General features: G+C 49.1%; 1 protein-coding gene across 2 annotated transcripts in view; it reads left to right on the top strand.

Moving 5' to 3' along the window:
* LOC112565547 (fibroblast growth factor 18-like) overlaps positions 1–26,016 on the top strand; it is a 43,957-nt gene extending 17,941 nt beyond the window's left edge. For both annotated transcript variants that reach the window (XM_025241053.1, XM_025241043.1), the window contains exons 3-5: positions 5,033–5,213; positions 11,096–11,205; positions 18,614–26,016. In XM_025241053.1, the coding sequence (XP_025096838.1) occupies positions 5,033–5,213; positions 11,096–11,205; positions 18,614–18,883 (561 nt within the window). In that variant the 3' untranslated portion in view covers positions 18,884–26,016. The remainder of the gene's footprint in view (positions 1–5,032; positions 5,214–11,095; positions 11,206–18,613) is intronic.
* The last annotated feature ends 275 nt before the right edge of the window (positions 26,017–26,291 follow it).

Genomic DNA, 26,291 nt, shown 5'->3' with positions numbered 1-26,291 from the left:
ATTCACGGACTTCACGTAAGCCACCCGGATTCCGTGACTGTTTTGCAGCTGACAGGAGCAGTAAACTCTTTCAGTTTCTCTGGATGTACAAATTAAAATGAGTGAAAGAAGCAGGTACATGCCTTACTAACGGTCATTCAAGATGTCCGGTCAAGGGAGACGCTCAAACAACGAGACAATGAGAATGTCCGCTCCTCTTACCGGACAGCTGCAGCAACACGAGGACTGAGGTACATCACAGCTGCCAGCAGCTGCACCTTTGTTTGTCTCGACTGTCGTCGGCCTTGAGGACCGTGTGTGGGGCTGCTGACGGGGGGCACCTACAGGACCCGCTAACAGCCGCAGTCATCTGTCACCACCTCCACCGAGGTCTTACTGCAAGTTTGTCATGAAGTGTGGTGTGCAGTGGTTTGTCGCCACGTGCACTGTCGTAAAGCATACCCGATGTTTGAATGTCGTAAAAGCTGTAGTCGCAGCGGCCTGTCGGGTCAAGTACTGACCGAACCGTTGACCTGTGGTTTGTGGCACAAGAGCCTGTGGTTAACAGCCTGGCGATGGCGACACACGGCTACACCTCCACACAGGGTCTCTGACCTCAGTCGCTTGTTAACCTCGAGCGGTGACTGACGACCTCTTGTCTGGCGGCTACCCTGGGTAGCTCGCTTAGCACCGGTAACATTTTCCTCAGCCTTTCCCCCCAACCTAGGACTTGTTTGACCGCCCAGGGGTGCACACCCTTAATGGGAAGTAAACACCTTAGCGGGTCGCACTTTGATGTTTGCACGGGGTATCTCCGACACTCGACTGGCTGACTCCAAGGGAGCAGGTAGCCGGGTAGCGACTTGCTGTCCGCGGTCTCGTGAAGGTGTCGCGAAATCACCGCTGTGCGGAAGCACTTTTCTGTTACAGCCCACAGGGCGATATCGCAATCTGTGGTTGTTGAACTCGGCAGATGAAACTTGTCTGTGAAGTGGCCAGTGAGTGGCTCAGCAACTCACATGTTGAGTGCTGTCCCCTGGGTAGCCATATTAACACTCCGCCCTCGCATGTCAGGAGAGACGCTCATCAACATTCTGCGATGTGCTCCTTCACCCAACTTGTTCAAGAGTTCTGTATTTTCCAGCCTACATTTGCACATCTCAATAGTTATTGTAAACTTCTGTCACCGCCTCTGGGCGGGGACCCTCTTGCTTACAGGGGACTGAGCAGGGCTGGCAGGTGACTGGAAACAGACGAGGAGTGGAGAAAGGGTTAAGCTAATTGCCTGGTAGAGCCCTCGCATATGGTTTGCTTTGTACCCACTTCTATACTTACCTTTAAAGGATCATCATTAAGTCCTCGTCTAAAGGTGATGTCGCCTTTTGCAAAGCTGCCCGACAGCTCATGGCGATGTTATGTGCGGGGAGGGAGCAGGGGGAGCCTTTTAAACCACCCCCACCCGTGTTGAAGTCCAAATTATATGTGCTTGAGACGAGGAGCTGTCACCTGCCAGGTAAAGCAGATTTTAGGAGTTGAGCCCTTTGACTGCAAACATCAGTGCGTAGACTCACTCCGTATGACTTCCATAAATAGCACGTACGGGTCCCCCGTCCTCATGCCCAGGTTGGAATCGCAAGCACAAACCTTTAGGGTTGTTTTTTTTTTTTTTTAAGAAGAAATTTCATCTGTTACGACCTTTTATCCGAATTTTTTTTAGCAGATGATTTTTATCTTGTCTCCCTTCCTTTGATGCCTGTGTTTGAAGATGCCACCAACGACTGTCGAGTGTTTTCATCAACTGCCATTAAATCCGTGGTACGTGTGTGCGCACGCGCCCGCTACCTGCTCAGTGACGTAACCGCCGGTCGGGCCAGGTGAGTGCGTGACCAGCTCGGTGCGATGTAACATCCGGGGTCTGGCTACCTCGTCCACTGGCCTAGGTCACTGTTTGATCTCCGCCTCCCAGTCGCTGGCATCCTCGCACCACGGGGACAAGCTCGCGCTTTGCGTGCCAAACATGGCCTCGGCGAACAAGGCGAGGGCTTCCAGCCACACGTACTTTACACACACCAAAAACAAACGCTCGCACAACGTTACTTTCGCCCACAATCTACAACTTTTGGTGGTGGTGGTGGTGAGGGTGGTGGTGGTGAGGGTGATTGTGGTCGTGGTGGTGGTGGTGTGTCAGAAAGTGGATTGGGAGGGTTTGGGTTTTATAGCGAGGGCTAGTGTGGTGCGAGATGTGTAACGCATGTCTCTTCTCATCATCAGTGTCAGGTTCATTAACTCTATTTGGGTCTTGACAACGAGATTCGATAATCACCCCACTTCCGGAAAGATAATTGTTCTCTCTCTCTTTTTATTTATTTTTTTTTTTCATTTTTGCTGGTCAGGTTGAAGGTTGCTCCAGGTATTCTCAGCTGCTGGCGCACTTTTTACCTTTTCGCATGGCCGCTCCCTCTTCCCCTCCATCTCCCCCTCCACACACAACAAACACTCGTCAGTGTACGGCGGGGGGATCATCCATCACTGTGAAGGGTTAGATCCCTTTGTGGTCGTGAGAGCCGTGGCTGTGTTGTGTCCCTCGAGACACAGTCACACCGGAAGTACCTTGTGGGTTATCCTCCCCTGTCAGCAGAGTACAGCCCCCTGCACGTCTTTGCCCGGAGACCCGAAACACCACTAGACACTGCACTGATGACACCGAGGTCTGGACACCCGACTAGGCTACCCTTGGGGCAGCGCTTGAAGTCAGCAGAGTGTGTGCGCGCTTTTTTAATGAATATACAAAGAAAGAAAATTCAATGAAGAAAGGTCTGATAGTTAATTAACACAGGAACGTGAGGCAAGTTACACTTCTATTGTTGACACACCTTTAATAATTCTTCGCTGAGCTCTACAATAGGGAACATGTATTAATAACGAGGGTTAAACGGCAAACATCAAACGAAGAGATGGTAGACGGTAGATGCGGGGGAGTTGCACACATACCATCTGTTCCTCCTCCTCTCACTAACACACACACGTGGAGGGAGAAGAGAGGGGTACAGCCCAAATGATAACATTGATAACATCATCGACTTAAACCGTGAGATTGGTCTACCTGAGTCTCTCTGTCATCTCCACGCTTGGCCGCTCGGTTGTACGAGTCACGTTTCAGTTGCAATGACTGTAAAGTTTAGCGGAGCAACGCGTCGAGCCTCCCACCTGCGTACTTTACCTGCATTCTCACCTGCGTTTTCACCTGCCTGCTTATCGTTGCCTGCCTTCTGACCTGCCTGAGCTTCTGCTTTGCCCTCATGTTGCTGGCTCGGCGCAAAACACAATCCTCCGCCCACACACACACACTTGATGATTGAAGCGGACAGGTGGACAACCACATGAACTGACGTCCTGCTAACAGAAGCCACCCCCCCCCCTTTGATTACTTTATCTCCTCCCTCCCTCCACACACACGGACACACACTCACACACTTACACAAACACACAGTCTGTAGTTATTTGTCCCTTCAGCCTCTTTTCACGAGCTTAGTGATTTATTTAACAACTGTTTTGCTTGTCGTGCTCTCTCTCTACTATCAGCCATTACGGAGTTGTCACGTGACTTCTTTTCTATGCACACTCTGGCTGCTAAGAAGCCTGTGGCGCACAGGAAGTAATTTCCGTCTTTTCAAACACAGTCCCTGGCCCATTCTTTGCTCCGCACGACAGCTAGACTCCCCTCTTCCACCCGGGGTACAATAAATCAAGCTCCAAAGCGCACGTCTGGCTTAGGTATGGAAGGGGTCGGTGGCTTATCGTCGACAGAGAAGCGAAAGGTTGGGAGGGGGCCACAAGAGATTTCCACCAACGCAATGAAGACAGCTGCTTTGAAATGTTGGGGCCAAAGGAGGCCTTGTGAACAGTTTAATGCACGTCATTAGGTTTGGGTACAGCCAGCCACACTGCAAACCGAGACTGTGGCGGTTATTGTCCACATTTCACTGCTCTGGAGGCTTGAACACCAAGGGTGTGTCGCCAAGCCTTGACAGAAAATGTTGTTGACAATGAGGGACTTTCCCCAAAGGGAGTTGTGAGTGCGCGGGACACGACTAACGATGTCCTGTGACTGTAAAGGAGGGTTGTAGGGGACAGGTGGGACAGGGAGGAGCTCGTGATCGCCGGAGGGTTAAGCACATTTTACAATTCCTATACATTGCAGAAAATTGCATAAGAATTCCTTTTGCGGTTTTTTTTCCCACCTGATAAAAGCATACCTTAACACGCAGGGTGCAATGAAACGATAATCCCGTCTTTTGATAAAACCTACATCTGGGGACCGAGCGAAGCCTCAGATTTGTTTTAAGTCCCGAGCAATGGCGGGGCAAAGGAAGGAGATATTAGTCTTAAGACCTCTTTAGTGCCTACCAAGTGAAAATGTGTATATTTTCCAATAAATCATGTTTTACTTGCGTGCAATAAAGTGGAGCGCCACTGAGGTGTAAAATCCAGCCGTTTGTGGTGCGTGAAGAAGTTAATGGAGCGAAATGGAGGCGCGACACCTGGTTACACTTGGCCTCGTTTCCGCTGGCCCCTGAAGGACACTGACCATGAGGGTCTACCTTGGCTGTCCCTTAATAACAGTCGCCTTGTTTCGCTTTCATTGCTTTATGGTTATGGCATGTTTAAAACTTGATGGTTTGGGTGGCTGGCGGGGTGTTTGTTTTTGTTTTGTTTTCGTCTCGTGGTTTAGCTTCGGCAGGCACCAACTTCTGCCCCTGGACGAGTGGAGTTGTCAGGGTTCATAAGGGTAAAGTGGGTTTATAGAGGTGCACCTCGTTTACTACACGCGATTTCGACACACCACTGGGGACACAAGTTGCTTTCCGCATTAAAAATAAAGTTGTGTACACGAAGCTTTGTCTGTTGTTGACTAGAGGAACAAGAAGAAGACACTAAACTGTTTGACTGACTTGCTTCTACAGGCGACATCAGCTTGTGATTGTTTGAATTCACCTGATAGGTGTGAGAGTCTTGTGGTTTATGACGGAGTGTGCTTTGTTTTATCTCACAGGTCAATGGTTCACCAGCCAACCTGGGGAATCTGTCCGAGCAATTCAGATCCTTGACGGGAGGGACTCCGTTTGTGCGCACCTACCGCCTGTTGTCGCGATGTAGCGATAAGTACGTGCAGATGAAGCTGGGCGACAAGAAAAGGGCCGTGGATGCCAAAGGCTTGAAGAACAGTGACTATGGTAAGCTGCTACGTCACATCTTTCTCTTTGTTACGTCACACTTTTCTCTCACCTCAGACTAGTGGTTACGGCCCTCTCTTACGTCAACTCTCAGAACACTGAGGTTGGCTGCTGACGTCGCACCGGATGTAACCTGGGCTAGTGATGCGCTTTCGTCACGACTGCAAACAAGAGTTGTCTCTCTGACGCTTGACCACTGGGACACCCGGCAAAACATCGGGTGGTCCACCAGGCCTGGGTAGCTTTCGCCGGTCCGTTGCCGAAACGTCACAACAAGACTGAGGTACACAGAACGAAGCTTGTCGAGAGAACTTTGCCAACAACCGGCTTGGAACTCGTGGAGCAAGTCCTCCCCTCCCTCACCTCCACACACACCCCCCGGCATGCACACGGAACTCAGCCATGCGTTACGACGCTACGTAGGCTGATCGACAATAGTCGGCACGTGACCTTTGATGATCGCAGCCTGTTAGCGCCACAGTACACGGGTAGACACCCCAGTACAGATGTACACCACATACCTCGCTACTGGCATGTAACCTGCTGGTGCTGGTCTTAGAGTCCGCACTAGGTGTACACGCAGGTCGGGGTGGGTGTGACATTGGTCTGTCCTCCTGGTGGTGCCCACCATCCAGGCTACGGAATGGATGGAAGTCTTGGTGAATGAGAGGCGAGGGTGAAAGGTGATAATTTAGAGCGCAGTGAACACGAGCATTGTGAAAGGGAAGGGGAATGTGAAGGGTTGGGTGGAAGGCCCTCGATAAGGTGAGGTCGCGTGGCAAAATACTGCAGTGACGGTTGGCATTAGTGCCACAAGTAAATGTCGTTTGCCACCTTGTCCCCTACAGCTGCCCCTAATCCCCTCCGCCTATCTCCTACACTAGCGGGTGGGCGCGGGGTGCACGTGGGTTGCGAGGCTACGCTATCGAGACTACGAGTTGTCGAAAGTACGAGGGTAAATCACATTTTCCCTTGTTTTCTTTATTTCAAACGTCAAAACATATTATTTATCTCCCTCACTGTCCCCTCGCCTCAAAATTGCGACAACCTCCGTCGTCTGTCTGTTTAGGACTGTCACACACTGGTCCTTAGAGGCTGAGACTGGTATTCTGAGACAGGCGGCACTGAGAGAACTTGCACAGTCAACATTGTGTTCTGGAAACACGAAGTTCACCATGCTGATAGGTTCTTGGTTCAGGTGATGTGCAAAGTCCCAGTCAAAGGTCAACCGTGACGCTGACCCGACCAACGTTGGTCAAACAAGTCTGTGGGATGTGACGTGCCCCTCACCTGCCAGCCTGCATACGTCACCCCTGGTCGCCATTGCTGGTTTGTTTATGATTGCACTGCAGCACCTCACCGAGTTTACAAACCGTCGGCGACAGTAGCGGAGACGAGGTTCCCACCTGTCGGTGGTGTGAGTGCTGGCTGTTGTGACGGACTGGGACGACAGTTCACCGGGGGTCACACACCGCGGGGTCACGACACATTGAGCTGATGAAGTGTGTCCAACTCACGTTAACCACCACGTAGTCCAGCCACTGGCACGTTGAAAACAGTTGTCAAGGCTGTTAGCGTCGGCGGCCGCTCGGTTTGTCACGTCTGTATATTTAGTTGTCATCCTGTCTCTCACCTGCCACGACACACACACACAGATACACATACAGCTGCCTACAACAACAAACTCAGATGTGTGTGTGTTGCAACCTGCGAGTGTGAACAAACCCATCTTCACTATTTATGTGCATGTCGAGGGTTCTGGAAGTTGAGATCATGCACGTGTCTGTGGCAACCTCTCTCTCGGCTGCTCGTGACGGTCCGATGCTTCTGGACACTGATAGCCTCGTTTTTTTTTCTTTACGACTTAGTACATACACACTTACATTATTATTATTACTAGCTGGGGAAGAGAGGGGCCTTGAGTTTACATCAAATCAACCAACCAATGAACAGCGACCACGAGGAGGTGAAGACATCAGATCTGACGACTGACGATGACCGCTTATTTATTGTGTTTGAGGCTGGCTGCCACATCAGGCCGGGTGTCTTCAAACCCGATGAACAGCAAGTGTACCCCAGTTGCCAGCCCTGGGTGGCAGTCTCAGTTTCAGGGCGTTGGCTGACTGACCACTCACTCTGTGGACTGCCAGCTGTCTGTGTGTTGACCGAAATTTTATTTTGTCGCGCGAAGGGAAGAGCTTACTCGCAGAGACCTAGATAAACACCTGCCCCTCCACAACCTGGCTTATCTGGCGACTGCTGTGTTTTTTCACCCACAACTGCTGCCTATAAACAAAGAGGGAGGAAGCGTATAAAATAGGGATTTCATTTGAATGCTCTCCCCCTTTTTGTCACTTGGTATGGTGCAGGGGAGAGAGGGGGAGGTATGTTGGAGGATAGGTGCATACACTCAGGTGTGGGTGTCGCCATATTTCGAGTGACGAGCTCAGTGCTGCTCGGGGACAAGGAGGGACAAGGGGGGACGAGGACACAAAGCTGTGCGACAGAAAGTTTGTGATCGAGGTCCTAGAAAATTTATGTACATTTTAAAATTATGTACTCGAGATAATATACTGTTTCTCTTTATATCTCTGACATCACACCCACACACACACAGACGTGCGCACGGAGGTGCAAACATACAAACTCATCCACCCACGTGTCTATAAACCTCTTCTTTGTGGACCGTTTCTATGACAACGAACTCATGTGAGCTCGCGTTAGGGTCATGTCTTCGTCCCTAACCCTCGCTCTCCCTTCCCTCTGCCTTCCACTTTGCTCTCGCCAGTGTTTCCTCGTGCTTTCCTCATCTTCTACCTCACCCGTGTCCTTTATTACTTCCTTTCAAAATCTGTCTAAAGGATCCGTCCAACAAGCGAGCGACATTGACAACGATGCTGTTGATGATGCCATCAAGCTCATCCCGACGATTTAGTTGTGTCCTGGTGGATGAAACGACACCCAGTACAGTACCTAAGTACAATCAGAGTTTCCTTACTCCTCGAGCAGCTTCTGTATTTTGGGTTTATTTTTTTCATGGTTTGCATAAAAAAGTCCGGGTCTTTATTTATTGGCGCTGATGTTAGGGAGGCGCTGGGGAGATTTCACACCCTCATTGCAGGGTCGTGGGCAGGCCCAAGGTTGCTCGCCATCAGGCGCAGTGTCTCTCTGTCAGCGCGCCTTTGGTCGCTCGTGGCATCGGTTTCTCCAACCCTGTCAGTGTCAGCGCGCCCCTGATTTTTAATAGCTTCTTACCTGAGCCCCTCAAGGACATTGGTCGCATAGAAATAAGGAAGGTGTCCCCCATGTAGACAGTCTGAGGATCGTTTATACTGAACATCAGACGCTGGGAAGGCCGCAGTGATGATGTTTGCGACCTCTCCTGCAAGCTGAGGAAGATTAGTTAACCGTTCACAACTTTGCGGCAGTGACAACAGAGCTTTTTTCGCGGTCTGCATCCTTTTTTCTCGACCTTTTCTTCCCATTCGCCCCATACTTCTTGCCCCTCCCACAGGGACGAGCAACGACTGTTTGATTTAATGTGTTTTGTGTATGTTCGCTGGACCGTCCTCCTGACGACAGTTACCTTAGACTCTGCAGTGTGTGAGTATCCTCGAGTCGCTAGAGCTCACGCCATCCCACTAACTCCTGACGCTACAGACTTCTTCCCTTGGAAGTAAGAAGTCACTATCACTAGAACCCCACTGTCTGGGAGATATCATTTGTCAGGAAGAGGAAGAGCTAGTAGATATGAGACTTCTTCCTAGACAGTGTCTGAGAATATACCGCGGCACGAGATTATGCGAGAGCACCTGCAGCTGCTTAGTCAACGAATTTACAAAAAAAAATCTGCAAGAGTGCATGCTGAAAATAGTCAGGAGCCTTTGTAATAAGGGTACAGGGCTTTTGTTGTGGATAAAGGAATATAGCAAAGTCCAGTTAAAACTCTTCTTTTGTTTTTTCCTACCGTCCGTCCGTTCTTTGTTTAGACTGGAAGCCGAGACTAGTGTTGCTCAGGCTATACCAGGACTAGCAGCGCCGCCACACGCCAGGCAAGTAGGAGCAAATAGCCAGGGTGAGAACTCGTGTCGCAAAGTGTGACACTGATGTCACCACTGCCACAGGCCAGTCAAGTATGTCAATAGAAGACCGTTTGACAAATTTCTAGTACCCCCATCGGCAGCACGTTCCCTAACACTTTTCGAACTTAGCTGCACCTGTAATGACCTTCTGATAAAGGGTTGTGAGACTCAAGCCAGGTAATAAAATTAATGGCTTTGGCTCGCTCTCCGTCGGTAGCAACCCGGTAACCACACATGGGAGGAGGGACGGCTCGAGGTTTGGGGAAGTCGGCGCTTAGCGTCTTCGGCATCTGTAGGGACGCCATGAGGTCGGTGTTCGCCTTGAGGACAAACCTCGTGTCTCCATTCACACTAAAGGGATAGTGACTGCTTCATGTCTGTTAAGACCTGGATCTCTCTTACTGATGTACCCATTACTGCAGGATTTCTTGTTACCCCGAACTGGCCCAGTGGTAAGGCCTCGATGTCCAGATGGACGTTGAGAGTGGTTTGACGGGTTAGCTCGGCTAGGATAGTCTTAACTTGATTTTCTTTGTCCCCATGGCGACAAAAATCTGCCTCCTCTCATTGTTAGTGTTGATTGAAAACATTCTTAGGCAGCTTTCTTTTTCACCTTTGAGGGATAAACCAAACATTTTACGAATGGAGGATTAAAAAATCGTCGCCTCCCCTGGTGTTGCTGCATTCAGATGTTTAACATCTGATGTCAGCTGTCGTATCCACTGTCAGTGCTGAGGTGACACTGGCCGGTCCTGTTACAGTGCTAATCTTTCTCCTTTGTCATTAGTACTTCCTGTCCTTTCTCTAAGTTAATCTTTGGAGATTTACTGAAATAAACGTCTTTTATCAGCTGCAAGGAAACTTTGTGAGAAATTCAGCGAATCATCTGTGTACGAAAGCAAGGAAGTGAACAAACAACAACAAAACACAACTCTGGAGGACAAACCGGAGATCCCACCCGTGTGTCACATTAACAGAGAGGGATGATAGCAAGTTGCTAGGACAGTCCTTAGGGATGAGGTGGACCTTTTGCTTGTGCTGTTTACAAGGGCCGGGGAGCAGGACACCGATGTCACGAGCGATGACACCTGTCCAGGTGCCGGGTGATGGGTGACTGTCCTGACTGTCCGCACGCACCTTTGCTTTGTTTCCGGTCATGTGACACGCAGGTGAACGCACCCTCATCACCGCCCCCACTACTGTCCTGTAGTAGTCGACGTCAGACATGATGATGAATGACGTCATCCGGGGGCCAGCGACGTGGGTGACGGTCCCTTCCGGCCAAAGAAGACTGCGAGTTATCGGTCCTGTCCACAGCGGACAGTGGTGCAGAGACTGGCGGGAGGAAACTTTTATTCCATCCTGAGATGATTGCTGACGGAGGTGACGATAAAGGAAAGAGATCATCGTCTTTTTTCTTCTTCTTTATTATCCCCATCGTCTTCTTCTCTGTAAAGCTTAAGACAGCCCCGACTTTTCTGTCCTCTCCTAACGGATGAGTGAATGAATGAATATCCGTGTGGGTCTCATGCTTACTGGGTACATTTGTTCCCGCATTTACTGAATGACTTGGCAGACTCCGAGGACCTCGGTGATCTCGTACTGGTGGATGTGGTTCTGCGCATGAGTGAAACAACTTCCTCCTGCTTCACCTGCTTCACAAACACAATTCTTGTTATGAAAACCTGAAAGATGATAGTCTAAACATGGTTGCCACAATATTCAAACATATGACTTGTTTGTAGGCTCTGACGAATGTTTCAGTTTCTCTTATTTTCGTGTTTCTCTCGAATGTTTCAGCGCTTCTTAAATTTGAATCCCATCCGGGCGGACAGGGGATGTTTCGGATATACGGCGAGTACGCTCAGAAATATCTGTGCTTCAGTAGGAAAGGTCGCCTGATTGTGAGGGTAAGTACCATTGTACACAATACATCCTGCACCTGTCTTCATTTTGTTGTCTTTCTTCTCCTCACCGACTGGGTCTTTCCCTTTTACACTCGTCTATCTTCGTCTTTTCTTCCATTCGACCTATTTCCTCTCCATCTTCCCTCCATCTTTATATCGTCCCATGTGATATATTTTTTGAATCTGAGGGAAATCCCAAGCTCCAGGACTTGCTTTACCTTCTTTTTACTACATACAACCTTAGCAGGACAAGGTAGACAGAGTCACTTCACCCAAGACCGGGAAATTTAACCTTGACCTAAGGATAACTCTGCTTCACAACGACAGTCACGGGAGATAACTACAGCCAAGGGAATGCTCAGAACTTGGTAAACGTTTTTGCACTGTTGTCAGTGAAGTATACAAAGCATTTGGAGTAAGTGTAATTAATACCACGGCCAGGAGGAGGAGAAGAGAGTGTTAGCCTGAGCAAAGTCGCTTTTCAAACTGGGGCGCGTGTGACGAGATCGCTTCCACAAAAACAAGACTTGGGGTCAGCTTATCCGCCCAAGGTGGGGGAGATGCAGACGACAGTGTAAAGGGCCGGGATCGAGGGGACAGGGAGTTCAGCTCCCCCTACCCACCTCTACCCCCCTGGCTATTGTTTGCGGAGGGGCTGTGTGGCAGCTACCGTACCCCTTATCGCAGCCTTTCACGCGAGGGCGTGAAATATTTTTTGCGCAGCAACAGCGGCCCCGCACTTTGAAGTCGACGTCGACGATACCATCGGCGGCTGTGAGGACGGGAAGGTAACTCGGCGATGAAAGATGCCTTTTTTTTTTTTTTGGCGGGCGCGAGAGTTGCTTTGTTCAAGAGAGCAAAGGGGTCTGGACCCTCCAGTCCAGGGTGGCAGTCAGTCGAACTGCAGGTAAACAGAATGAAGATTTTTTGTGCCGATCTTGCGGTCTCCATTTTTGGTGTGTGTGAGTGTTTGTGCAAACAGCATTCACAGATTTTGAAACTCTGCACATTGCTGGCCTTTTTTTAAGTTTTGATGACATCTGCAGGTTGATGGTTCAGGAGTGGGAAGGCTCGATTCGAACACCTAGCAGTCCTGTGGTAATCATGTTTTACAAGAGTTTTAGCTCACTACTAAGGCGTTAGCTCCAGTGTCCTCTGACCCCAGATCGTTCAACGAGAACAGCGATTATATCAGAGAGCTCATGAAAAAGCCGAGGATATGTGCGTCACTTCTGCCACGACCTGGCACCTGGGTGGTTACAAGGATCATTACTTTCCGTCTGAGCCACCACGACGACGTAGCCCAGTGTCGGGTAAAACTACCCTCCCAGGTACCCGGGCACGCTTTGTCAATGTCGCCGTTCTCTAGGGCGCTGGTGACCTGTAGGCAAAGGGAACCCGAGTCTTCAGTTGGATGACCTGGCCAGGTAGCTACAGGTAACACACTGTCAGCGTCCCTTTGTCGCGGGCAAGAAGCAGGTAACAAGGAGCAGGCTCGACAGCAAAACTTGCCACCTTGCATAATCAACGCTTGCAAAGTTGAAAGGTCGCTTGTCGCTCGGTGACCGAAGGGTTTGAGGTGACAGGGTAGGGGTTACAGCCTCACTTTCCATGGTTGTATCATCCTGTCACCGAGTGCGGTTGAGTGAACAGAATCGTCGAGAGGGAGAGAAGAGATAAATATATGTATAGAGAGGGAATGTAGGCGGAAGACACTGCGTAGCCAAGAATTCAACTTAAAAAAGAAAGAAACTCTTGCTATTCACCAGGTTGCGGTTTCAGAAGGAAGCGCCCATTATTGGATGCCTGACAGCTCTCGTCCGCATTTAGGACCGCGGTTTGCATACAATGGAAGTGTCATGCAGACGGCTTCACATGTGTGTAGGGGGGAGGCGAGAAGGTGGGGGGACAAACCGCCAAAAAGAAAAAAATTTCACGCGCCAGTACACGTTGTTCAGGCGTAAAAATCCAAAATGTCGGCTACCATGTGTGTCACACCACTTCCTCCCTTGCCCTCCCCTGCCCTCCCCCCTCTTGCTCTGCTGGATGTTGACAAATCTTTGACGAGCTTCTGTTGACGCTCAGCTCTGCGGTCTGCCGAGGGCAGGGCGGGGCCTGCGCGTTCAGCTCCATGCATATGCGCACCTGGGAGTACGTCGACCCGGGGTAGCATGGTATTCAATACTAATGTCGTCTGCTCCTTTGACGGAAGAACACGCTGCATAAGGGCGGGCGTCGGGCATGCTCAGAACTGAAACCGCCGCGTCAGATATTCAATAGAAAATAGTTTTTTCTTTCTCTCTCTCTTTCCTATTAATCCGGAGCACAGAAAGCCGTTCTTTACAAGCCGGCGCCGCGGGTCCTTCAAAAGGAACATATAATTTCAATCTATTAATAGACAATGGACACTGGAGCAGCGAGGTGTTGTAGGAGTTCAGCCATTCCCGACATTACCTACTCGCTAGGTGGTCACGGGACACGGCAATCTCATCCAACCTGCTGCTGTCCTTTGACCCCTGACAGAGTCTGCCAAGTTCCATGGGGGACCATGACATGGACGTCCTTCACCCCAGCCAATGATATCCGTCTTAAAGTTGGTTTTATCGTGCTTTGCCCCGATAATCTCAACCTTGAGTTTTTTTTTAAACTATTGTTGTTTGAAGACAGTTTTTAAGGGTATCATGATCTACGACAGCGAATGCTATTTTCCCAACACACAAAACTCATTTGTTCTGGCTATAAGCAGGCTTGACTTCTGGAGAGACAAGAGAGAAGAAAAAGTGCAGAAGCATGGAAACTGAAAGTGTCTGTCGAGGCTGAAGTTTTCTGACCTCGCTTTCGTACATCTTGTACATTCCAGAAGATGGCTGCCGTCTGTTGACCTCCTGGACAATGCTTCTGGAATAAACATCGTTCCTAGATAATACGAGGAGGAGCACCGCTCCGTGGACGCTGCGAAAATAAACTGTTAGATTGAACAACGATACAAACTGTAAAGCCAGAGGTCGGGTGCAAATGTTTCCTTCGCTCACTGCTGTAAGTATGTATACATGACAGGTTCACCTCCAGACACGCTGAGCCAGCAAGATGGACGCTCTACAGCCCACGACACCCGACCTCCATCCTTCTCTTCCGGTCTGTCGGCGATCCATTTCCTAATTTGTCCTGGGATTTATTCGGGTATCGTGGTGTCAACGCCGGGCTCCTTCGTGCGACATTCGATGCGCGATTTTTCATGTTTTGCCTGGTGACTTACCTGTGCGTCACCTGTCCTCCTTTTTGATGAATGCACTGAAGGCGAAAAGCCCTACCTGTTCACACCGTGATGTATGGGGGCGGGGGCCGTCTTATTTCCTTCTTGTTTCAGGGGCTACACAATGGCCGGTGCCTCGAAAGAGAAAGGTGTGTCGGGTGGTTTCGACTTTTGTCGAGTTTTTTGTTTGTTTTGGTGTTACAAGACACCAGCGAACTCCTTTGGCGACTTTAGCACTAGCCATGTGTTTTTATTGTGTTCTTGTTATCCACCGGATTTATCTTTGCCGCACAGTCAACTTTCATCCAAGAATAACATTTATTCAAGGTCTTGGGTGACGTCCTTCAGACAGCACTGGACGTCACATTTGTTTGGAACAATGGCGATAAAAGTAATACAGTGCAATTAAATTCTTTTGCCTGAAACTGCCGGGTGTGTGACGGGGTACCGTACACTGATGTGCCACTGCTGGGCCGTGCTTGCAAGGTTTACTGAGTTTTATTGTTGCCCTCGACAAGGCGAGGAATGTTTGCTGACGTCACGAGGCAAAGGCATGGCGCCCCTGGATGCTAGAAGGTGAAGACCAGCTACACGAGGCGTCACGCCACTACTCATGCAGGAAGGCACGTAACAACTCACGTCACGAGTCACCAACACGTAGCCTTCAGCCTTCGCTTGCGGAGGGACTTGTCAGACCTAACGGCCGTTTGTGGTGCTTCTGGTGAGAGAATCCCTCAAACGTGGAATTTTTATAGACAGGAAAAGCGAAGATCAAAGCAGTTATCAAGGTAGGAGTTGGAGGTGGACGGGTGCGGAAGAAAAATTTAGTTGTCCATGTCGGGTGGCACGGCAGGTGGCGCTGACGGTGAAATTCGAAACAGACGATAGGGGTGCGTGGACAAGGTGTGCATGTAAGGCCCGGAGTATGTGTGCGTGCAAGCCTCAGGTAGACACCACGAGGAGAAAGTTCTCGAGTTTAGTAACAGAACTCCCCGGGGTGGGCAGAATGTGCGCTGTACACGATATCAAGCTATCTCTCATCCCCCGAAACACCAGCGTCTTCGGTTGGTACATCTGACAAGAGGGCAGACAACTCTGCTAACTTTTGGGTCGCAGAAACCTCGCGATCGATCTGAGTGCGACTAATATGTGCGCATGCGCGGTGACAATGGCAGCTGTCCACGTGACTACTGACGTAGCAATCAGCATGCGTATCACCGACAGGTAGCAAAAGGGGTTGAGAGGCCGAGGCACCTGATCCCAGCATCGTTTGTCACGTGATTAATAGTCCGCGGTGCAGGCGCCATTTTGTACAGTGCCGACCTGTGAAGCGCGGATTTTATCTGCATTCTTGGAATTTCACCTCGTATTTCAGGTCGGCCATGTCAGCAGCACGCAAGCCACCTTTTTGTTAGGGGCTGCCTGCGTCTCCGCCCCGTGGTGTCCTCACTCGATGTAACTTCATTAACGAGTGTAGACGAGATGCCATATTGAAGGACAGCAACAGAAGATAACACACAGCTGTCTTCTTCCCTTGTCCGCTTGTTTCTCTTAAAGAAAGATTGAAGTAATCGAAAACAAAAGAGTAGTCTGGATGGTAAGAGCGTTTAAGGACACGATATCATACAACGAACAGCAACTCCTGACTAATTATTTGTGTCAATGTGGAGATAATTGATGAAGATTGGTTTAGTATCCTGACACATGTTGTTTTCTGTTCCATCCAAAAAAAAAAAAAAAGTCATGTCAGTGGGGTCTATCAAAAATCTTGTTTATTCCGAAGTTTTGTCTACACGCAGCTGTCGGTAGAGCAGGTAGACAGGTGGAGAGCTCTGTACAGGTGAGGAACGCACGTTGGTGACTGACGTTCATCGCCTATGTGTTTGTGATGTGAGGGTTGTCACTGTCAGTGTCAGTGTCAGTGCAGTGGCAGTGTGTGGCGTTCCTCTGCCACTACAGTGTGACAGGACAAGGGTACACAGGGTAAGAGAAGACGTGTCCATGTTTATTTGCTCGTTAAGCAGCTAGCTATGACAGTTATGCTCTGGCCAAACACGCCTGTAACGTAGCGAGTAGTGACATCACACAATGTTCTCGTCCCTCACACGTGAATAAAGGAGCAGGAGGACGCACACACCGCTGAAGTCTCACTTGTGGCTGTGTCGGGTGTGACAGTGAGTGATGAAGCGCCGGGCAATGAAAGGTGGCCACACATACCCTGACAGGAATGTTAAGCTTCACATAGTCAGTCGGCTTGTATAACGTTTTCAATTCAGTCAGCACTACACCAGCTTGGGTGTCGGGTGTGTCCCTGTCCTCAACCTGCCTCCTTACTTCAAACGGGGAAAGTGTGTGGGGGGTGGGCACGTGACCCTCATCAACTTACCTCCCAGACCTGTGAGCAGGGAAACACTATCACGAAATGTAAAACTGTTACAAAGCGAAATAAATACCCGAAACCATGTTTGGCTACAACTAAAGGAATGTTTAACTTTGCATCAACGGAAGCTTTTTAAAAAAATTGCAATGAGTTATATATGTTTATTCGGAAGTAAACTAAGATATAAAATAGAATGTAAATAATTTACTCTCACTATTTGTATGTTGTCTTTAAAAGTCTAAATTCTGTGACAGCTTTTTTTATGTCACCTGATGTTTAATTATTGCTGAGGTCAAACTAATCAAACTCACTGACGCGTATGAAATCCTGGGTGTGTAACAGGAATAATTATCACAAATCAAGAATAATAATTACAGGTCAAGAAAAAAAAAGAGTGAACACCAGGGAGAGTAAGAGTCAACCAGTCAGAAGCAAGAAAGAACAAAACTGTTGTGAGCATGAGTGAAGGACTTTATTCACGGGATGTAAATAATAAAAATTCACAGAATTTAAAATCCTAGTAAAGTTGAAGCGTCACATTCTTCACAACAAAATCGTTGAAACCAGTGACATAACACTCGTGAAATAATACAAACTTTATTGAGAGAGAGCTTTGCATGTAGAAAATAAAGACATCGTGCATCACCATCACGAAAAGCTCACAGAGGGAGGGATGCACTTTCATCCACCCTCACCCAAACAGAAGTAAGGTTGCCTTGCTGGAAGCTACCTGAGGTTTTGTCGCCTTTACACTCGATTTATGGGGCGGAATGTACACACCCTCCCTGTGCTGGCCCCCTCCTGTCCCTTTATGCAGGCTCAACTTATTAACAGCCAGGGGGAGCGTGTCGCCATGGCTGTGTCATATGCATGTCTATGGGACAGTTTCCACCGACAGTCACAGCACCACCAGCTTCGTACACTCGGCCTGAGGTCAGGAGGTCAGGTGGATGTTGCTGGCAAAACTAGGGGTGGGGGTGGGAAGCCAAGGGTCAGGAATCCTCGCAGGTAGAGCGAGGGAAAGAGAAAGCGTTGGGGCAAGAGCCTGCGGCTGACAAAGCAAAACTTCGATAAACATGTGACATCTGTTTGATGAAGTGAGCCGCTGGCTGCTGTCGTCTGACACAATGGTCACGACATGTGTCTGGGAGCGAGGGCGAGACAGAAGACGAGAGCGCCCCCTACACTCGTCACGCCCCACCTCGTGTGACAAACATGGCGTCGTGAAGCAGAGCTGATGCTGGTTCCATGGACACCTGGGACGCCAAGCTGACATGTCGTGACGTCACGGTCGCTAAGCATAACGAGTGAAACCGTGACGTCACGGCCGGCAAAGCGGGGACAACTCTCTGTAGGTCATGGCGAGGGTAGTGACGTGAGACCAGGAAGATCAAGGGGAGATTACCCTAAAGTACGACACACAATGTAGGACAAGTCCTGGAGCAATATCCCTCCTTCCCAGAACATTTTATCTTTTGTTGATAAAAGTAGGATTAAGGTACCCAGGTCCCCTTCTCATCCTCCTGCCTCCTCCTTCAGATGCAAAATCCCTTCCTGCCATCAACCATCTATCCACCACTGACCATGCTCTCTCACACGTGTAAACATTGAAGACTTGTTGACTGGTTTCTTGCATTGTGTTTTTGTTAGTGTCTTAAGAGGGTGCTTGCGTGATGAGAGTTCGAAATCGCCATTTTGTAATGTCTTTTAACACCAGCAATCTGTGTCTGTGTGTCTGTGTGTGTGTGTGCACGCGTGTCGGTGTGTCTGTATTACAGAGCGAGGCGGAGGAAGACACCTGTGTGTTCCGGGAGAAGGTCGACGACAACTACACCATGCTGCAGTCGCAAGCAAACTCCAACTGGTACGTCGGCTTCAGCCCAAAAGGAAAAAAACTCAAAGGCTTCGGCATTCGCAGGAGGAAGCGACAAAAATGTTTCCACTTCACCAGTCGGGTCGTCTCGCAAGCCACCCCTCGCGCACGCCCCAAGTATGGCCCCCTAGCGCGGGAGGACTTCCCGAAAATCCCGGTACCCAAATACCGATGACCAGCAGCCCCAGGGTGGTCCCTCGGGGGTGGACAGCCAACTTGAAAGTGAGTCCGAGCATCTGCAAAGGGGTGAATAGTTGGAAGGGTGAAGAGAACTTTCTGTTTTGGATCTGCCTTTTCCCACCACCCTGGTTAGGGTGAGGAGCAAGGGTACTAGCAGACATGGGGTGGGTGGGTTAGGCCTCGCCACCGAGGTCACATGACCCTTTTGCAAGTGTCCCACAGTCGAGCTGGTGCCCGTTCGGGGGTCAAGGACGAATGCGCAGGGCTGACACTCAGTGGTACGAGGACTCCAGTTGTACTACCACCTCCACCACCACCAACAGCCGCCGCCGCCGTCGCCTGCCTCCTCCACTTTCTCTCCCACCCCAATCCACCCCAACACCCAACACCACCACCACCACTCTTGCCGGAGTCTAGTAGACTTGTGGGCCAGGTAAGGGGTCACAAAGACGAGTGCCGCCTCAAGTGTAGAGATCGCCGGCTCCCGTCGCCAGGGCGACGCCGATCCGACTAGGCGACCGACAAGTGGCCCCGGGCGGGCGACGGCGCATGGCGGAGAGAGAGAGTAAACACTCGACAGACAACAGAGCCCGTATGTACACATCTTTCTCTACATCACTGTCTCGGCCACTGAGCCGTCCCCTCGCCTGTTCCGCGCATCTGGGGTGCAGAAGTGGAGCCGGAGGTTCGAGTCTCAGGGGAGGACTTTCACCCCTTCCCCACTCCTAAAACTGGAAAAAAAGAAGAAATGGCTGAGTTGAGCTCACGACTTTGCTGGTGCACAGACATGCGTGGATGACAAACTGGCGCGTGACGGTGCGAGACTGACTGTGTCGGCTTGGTGCTAACCTGTCGGAGGATGTTGCACCACGCGCATGCGTGTGTATGAGTGAGTTTGTGTGTGTGGTCGGCTTTCGTCTTCATGTCGTCGTCCCCAGCCTCGTCTGCCGCGTCTTCTGTGGTCGTCAGTGTCCATGCTGGCTAGAGCTTCGCGTCGTCAGCATCCGTCGGCAGCATCGTCCTCGCCTACAAGCTTGGCAAGCCTGTGTTGCCAGGCAACGTGTGTGTGGACCGTTGTGTACTGAACCAAGGGCTGTGCATTTCCGATGACATCAACGCAGTCAAGGGAAGATAACCCTGCTGAAGACAGACTGCTGAGGTTTGTGCGATTCGGACCAGAATTATCTTTGTCATCCTTCGCATCGTCCATGGAGACAGTTTGGCCGTCGTCAGCAGCGATGTGTTGTGATGACTGTGACTCTAGGTGTGGGCTGGGTTCAGCTGGTGATGTGCACTTCAAACACTGCCCGTTCTTTTCACATTTCTCTGTATGTAACACGTAGCTGTATACCAGGCGGATATATCTGTATATGGGATCACATTTGTTCACTTCTGACTACCTTTGGTCTGAGTCGGTTGACAGAGGGGAGGGATGCTAAGCTCAAAAGACAATGCAAGCAAAGCTCGTGCTGACGGTACCCGGAAGTAAATGGAACCAGAAGGAACGTTAGGACGTTGATAAATAATTGGATAATTTGCTGTCTATCGATGACATTAGTTTTCACTGTAAAAAAAGAAAATCTACCTCTTGATGACCGTGTCATTGGTCAGTTACTATCGCCAACATGACTTGCTACACCACACGCACGCGCGCACACACACACAATCACACCACACACCGTGGTCACGTGACATTTCGGTCAACGAGTCACGAGAACTCCGAGAAAAGCCGAGAACGCTGGTGATCCACTGACCAAATACCCGATTATTTGGCACCCGAGTTTTATCTCCTTTCCCTTTGTTTTGTTTTTGGCACGTGCACAATCCTGTCGTTAGTACGAGTCTAACATTGAGGGTAGGAGGGAGAGAAGGAGAAACACTGGTAGGATTATCTGTCGACGCACAAATGTCATTCACACACACAGAGGAGCCGCAATGGTCCAGCGACTTGTAACAAACATTACTTACCATAGTGTCCTACTAGTATTAATCTTGTACAGAGTATGAGAAGGACTGGGGCACTACGGCGCGCGAGCAGTCTGCCTCACGTGGCTGGTACGTCCGTCTCACGTAGCGTGCGGCCGTGGGGACACTGTGAAGGACTCTGTCCGCAGGACTACTGACTGTTGAGAGATTATTCACACATTTAACTGGTGTAAGTTGGACAGAAATAAAAACCGTTGTGTACTTCTTGTAGTTTTTTTTTCCTCCTTTCTGAATTTTCAAGTCATTCCATTCACATAGATTTTGTTGTTGTTGTTGTACATGTATCTTGATGTATATCAGCACTGTGCGCTACTCCACTGTATCACAGTGTAACGGCGGTTTGTCGGTTGGTTCGCTTCCCGCGTAACTGCCACGTCACTTTTCTCGTGAGTTATGTCCCCTAAGGAAAAAATGAAAAATAAAATTAAAGACTATTCTTGAGACGACCCCCACACCACCCCCAGTAGAACGACTTTGATTTGTTGTTAATTTTTGGTGGCAAAAATAATTGTGATGACTTCTCACCCATAATTTTAAAATTTGTGAAATGTTGTACAGGATCAGAATAGTCGCCAACTCCGCTAGCGCCCAAACTTTCTTTTTTAAATCAGTGAACAAGGCATTTGCAGTGGGGATGTTTACTTTGACAATTTGTCAAACATCCTGTTGTTTTCCTTCTTGTGATTACGAAAACACCAAAACAAGTTGAGTCTTGCTCGAGTGAGGGTTACACGAGGAACCATAATGATGGCCAGTATGGACAGCCCCCATCGTCGGGTTCGTCCTTTCCTAAGCCTGTTGGTTCAAGGAAAGTTCTTGCTACTCGGCGACTGTAGGTGAAGTGTGTCTACAATAAGCTTGTATCATTATTGCAGTTTTCTTAATCATTTATCTCATCATGCGCGTCTCTTGTCCTTCTTTAATTGTGAACCCGTCGTGTCTGCTTGTTCCTGACTCACTTCCACCCGATCATCAGCTTAGCTCGTCCTTCACACCCGGGTTTGTTTTTTTTTTCTTCCACAATATCTTGAAAAGTGCAATCTATTTGTTTTTCCTGTGTTAAGAAATTTAAACAAAACAGAAAAATGCGTGTATAGTCTTAGGAAATCTTCTGTCCACTTCGTTCATATGTCGATAATTAAGTTTCGGAAACTGAAAGGTTAAAAGGTTAGCGTAGACAGTGAAGGTTGCTGTCATACAGTAATGGCAGTCACCTTGGCTAGGAACTACTTTCTGCGCAGGAGAGACGATAAATATGTTTTTTTGCCAGAAGGGCTTTTGTAGTACGAGGTAAAGAGGTTGATGTGCTTTCTTCAGCATATCTGATCGTTTCTGGAAAATTATTTCGCGTGGTGAATGTTTATCTTCCATCACCGACAAAGTTAAAGAGGGTAGGGCCCGTAAAGTCTCACGACAAACAACTGGAGGGCAAAGAAGTGCGAAGTTTTGGTGGAGAACGAGTGGATTCCATCCACCCGGGCTTCCTTGTGTTAGAAAGATTACAAGCAATCTCACAGCACAAAGATTGGTGACCTTTGACACTGCTCGGTGATCACTACAGGTGATCTTCCCTCTACTCTTGCCCATGGCAGACGCTTTCCTTTTTTCACTAGTAGCCATGTACTTTCCTGTCGGTTTTTCTTCGGCCTTTGGTTGTTAGTGCCCAAAAGTTCTTCTTTTGGAAGAAATCCGCTTCGATGAGATAGATGCCATGAGTGTCTTTATTATTGCTTTGCCTAAAGCCGGAGTCATTTCCATCTGTTTTGTCTGGTTGTCTGGTCTTTTATTTCTTGTATGAACAGCTGGTGGACGTCCTGGTCTGGCTGTGTGTCTGTGTGCACGGTGAGTGGCCAAGAGGACACAGCCAGCTGGTCCACAGATCACTAGATGTGTGGTCCTCATAGGTCGTTAGTGGAACTGTTCTGGGTCTGGCTTGATGCTTCTGATGGAATTCAAGAACAGTTTTGGCGATATATGTTTTTTAGTTTATTTGTAGCTGTAGTTGTATTTTAATCAGTAACAGAGATCGCCAGGAAGAACACAATAAGGCATTGCTTGTGTGGACTAGATCACGTGATATGGATAATATCACATGACATGAAGAACTCCCGAGCTGCAACTGCTCTGTGCAGAATAGCTTGCTGAGCCTTCTCCCCGACCCTCGCAGATCGCCCACCCTTTCCTGCCACCGTCTGGAAGGTTTCTATGATTTGTGTGCCATGAAAAGGCTCTGCCAGGTCCTTGCCGCCTTTCTCCAAATGTCCATTCAGTGCGTGTCCCGCGCGCACTTCAGTGTTCAAGGCAGACTATGGCTACCTCTCCGTTCTCCGATTTCGATCATAACTCCAGAAAGTAGGGACACATATCCTTTGGTCCGTAAACAGTTTTTCTTCCCGTCCTCTTGTGAGGTCTGGCTGCTACAAAGGAGCCGAGACCTCGGGGGCAGCCTGTTTAGTGCTGACGTGACCCTCCGGGGTCTGGCTCGCCGGGTTCCTGACAACTGGTATCACCGACGATTCGGCGAAAACCGCACTGGATGATGGGAAATACGAAAGAACCGCTGTGAAAACCAGCATCACCTCGGCATGGACGACGTGTGAACACAAGTTGCTGGCTGTGGAGTGGACAAGACACTCGGAAAGTTCCAAGACCGCCACCCCACAATTCCTTGCGTCTGGTGCGGGTAGTAGGCGTCAGACTAGCGCGAGAACTTATCGCTGCTAACAGTTTCTCTTTCCGACTTGTTTGAGGAAAGCGAAGAAACTTTGGATCCCAGGACCATGTTTCCTCGCTCACTTTATAGTTGGGTACCTTTCAGAACCCAGATGTACCAGACATCAACTTCTTTTGCAGCTTCAGGTCTCATCCGGGTTGTTCGCTTAGGCAAGTCGACCTCTGGAAGAGATCTCTAAATATTTCTTTCATTTTTATTGACGATCGTGAGGTCACTAAACGTGGGTCACCTCGAGTTTCTCTGGAGTTTTACGTTCGAGCTAGACTGCAGGTTGCTTTGACGACGACCTTTGCCTCGCGTAGCCTAGCAACGAGATTTCGGTACACGAAGTTTGGTGATGGCGGCGTCCGCATCCTGGCACAATGTCCAAAGGGGCGAAGTGGCTAGAATCCAACAGGCCTCCAGACTCGCCTGTCCGTGACCTTTTGTAGCAGATAACCTCACAGGGGTCACAAAGTGGGGTGTGCATGCACCCGCCTTCCTCACGCACCACCCACCTTCACTCGCTACGGACTCCAGTTCCTAAGTGTCGACCGACAGCTGATGTCGTCCTTTGTGTGAACTGTGTCACTGTGTAAACTGTGTCACTACATCCTGTTTGTGTGAACTGTGTCACTGTGTAAACTGTGTCACTACATCCTGTTTGTGTAAACTGTGTCACACTGTATCGTGTTATTTGAGTGACATTAATGTGTCAGTGCGCCTCACTGTCTCGAGTCTCTCTGACCGTGATGTTCCCAAATGTTTCTTTGTCCTAATCGTGCTTGTTGCAAGTTGTGGGCCACCGGTCACCGCCATCATGGCGGCCACTGGTTGCTGTCCACGGAAGAGTCGAGATCAAATGGCAGAATACTTATGGTTAGACACGGTTTTAGTTTTGGCCGCTGATTGTTCCCCCCGTGTTTTATAATCGTCGGTCCGACCAGCAATATTATCGCTGGCCTTGTACAGTTATCGTAACAATCCTTGGCATTATTTTCCTCGCTGGTTGTCGATGTTATTGGCGTGATCATTACTTAACATTCACATTATCATTTGCAAAGTCATCTTCTTTCCTAGCTTTTGCGATGTCTCATAGGTATTGTCACATAGCGAATGAGGGGATTTCCAAGGTAGATGCTGCCTTGGTCAAAATTAGTTTCCACTGATTGCAGAATACAGTTGTTACCATCGATTCCACTGCTTACTTCCCTTTATCCTTAATCTTTTAATAAATTCTTTGCCTTTCTGTTGAAGCTTGGGTTTCGAACGAACGAATGTAATTTTTGTTATAAGCGAGGATTAAGTGGTCAGATACGTGAAATGAAAAGTTGGTGTAGTTTAGTGGGCTTGGCGAGTGGTTAGTGAGACTAGTGAGGCTGACAGGGCTCAGAGAAAGTAGGAGGGAGAGAGTTTGCATCATGGAGGTACATGCAGACAGAGGGGGGAGTGGACCCATGCACCACGTAGCATGGTGTTGTGAAGTTCGAGTACCAAACGGTGCCAGGAGCTTAGGTGGGAGGACCCGCAAGCTGGACACGAGGACCTCGCCCTAGCGTGATGTCCCTTGCCAGCCAGGGTCTTAACACCGGTGTGTCAAGATAACTCCTGGGGTAAGACTTTACCCTCCTTCCCACTGTCTGCGTGCGTGCAGACCTATCTCTCTGCTGCTGTACGATGTAACAAAACGAGGGCCTTTACAATAGATGTATGTAGGCTTGAACCTTTCCCCTTCACCAGGGTTCATCATGACGTAGAACTGTTTCCCTTAGGGTACCGTGACAAATAAATCCCCTTCCTGTACTCAGGTAACTTTTCCTAAAGTTTCGAACCCTCTAACTTCACAACTCCACTTGGTCAGACCAGTAAAGTCAGCAAGCGTGTCATGTCATATGGCAGGTCATGTGATTATTAGCCAAAAGTAGTTTGTGTTGATTTGGAGTTAGAACTAAAAATTCCTTCCCTAAGTAAGCAGTCGAGCTCATGTTCATGCAGGTGTGTGCAGGTGTGCACGAGCAAGCTTGACGGGAACCTCGCGAAGCATAATACCCCATCACCACCCCTAGACATAATTCGGTCTCTGATAAGATACATGAACTCAGATGCCCCCACCTACCTTCCTACTGTTATTCGCCCCTACAGGGGAGGAAAGTAACTTGCTTGGTCGGGTAGCCAGCCAGGCATGTCGCCCTCCTGCATTTTCCGTTTATCTCCCATTAATCATGACGTCACCTTCATTCAGATCTCGTATGCAAAACATGAGTCTGTACGTACATAAGGACTGAATGAGGTTGCTGTATAAGCCAAAGATATATTTATTTAATGAGATGATGTACATATTTGATGCTACTCGTGTCCTGCAAGTTATTTATGCACTGAGTGCAGTAGCCAAATCAACAAACGTAATAATAAAATACGAAAACAGGCACGTGACTTCGTGTGTATGTGTGTGCGTGCGCAGGTGAGTGTTTGCATGCATTGTTTGTTTTCTGTGACGTGTGAGTTGTGAGCAGATGACATACACACCGTAACCAAGGAAACCATAGAAGGACCACAATGAACACCCACGCTGGCGGCAGTTGACATGGTCAGCGAGGGACAGGAAGCAAAGGGAATGGTCTTACAGAAAACCGAAACAACTTAAACAAAACAAAAATAAGGAGACTAATACGCATTATTCCAAGAAACACACGATCATTTCCTT

The sequence above is a fragment of the Pomacea canaliculata genome, linkage group LG1 (genome assembly GCF_003073045.1).
Source record: "Pomacea canaliculata isolate SZHN2017 linkage group LG1, ASM307304v1, whole genome shotgun sequence".
Classification (NCBI taxonomy): Eukaryota; Metazoa; Mollusca; class Gastropoda; order Architaenioglossa; family Ampullariidae; genus Pomacea; species Pomacea canaliculata.
This window is presented reverse-complemented; position numbering and strand designations above follow the sequence as displayed.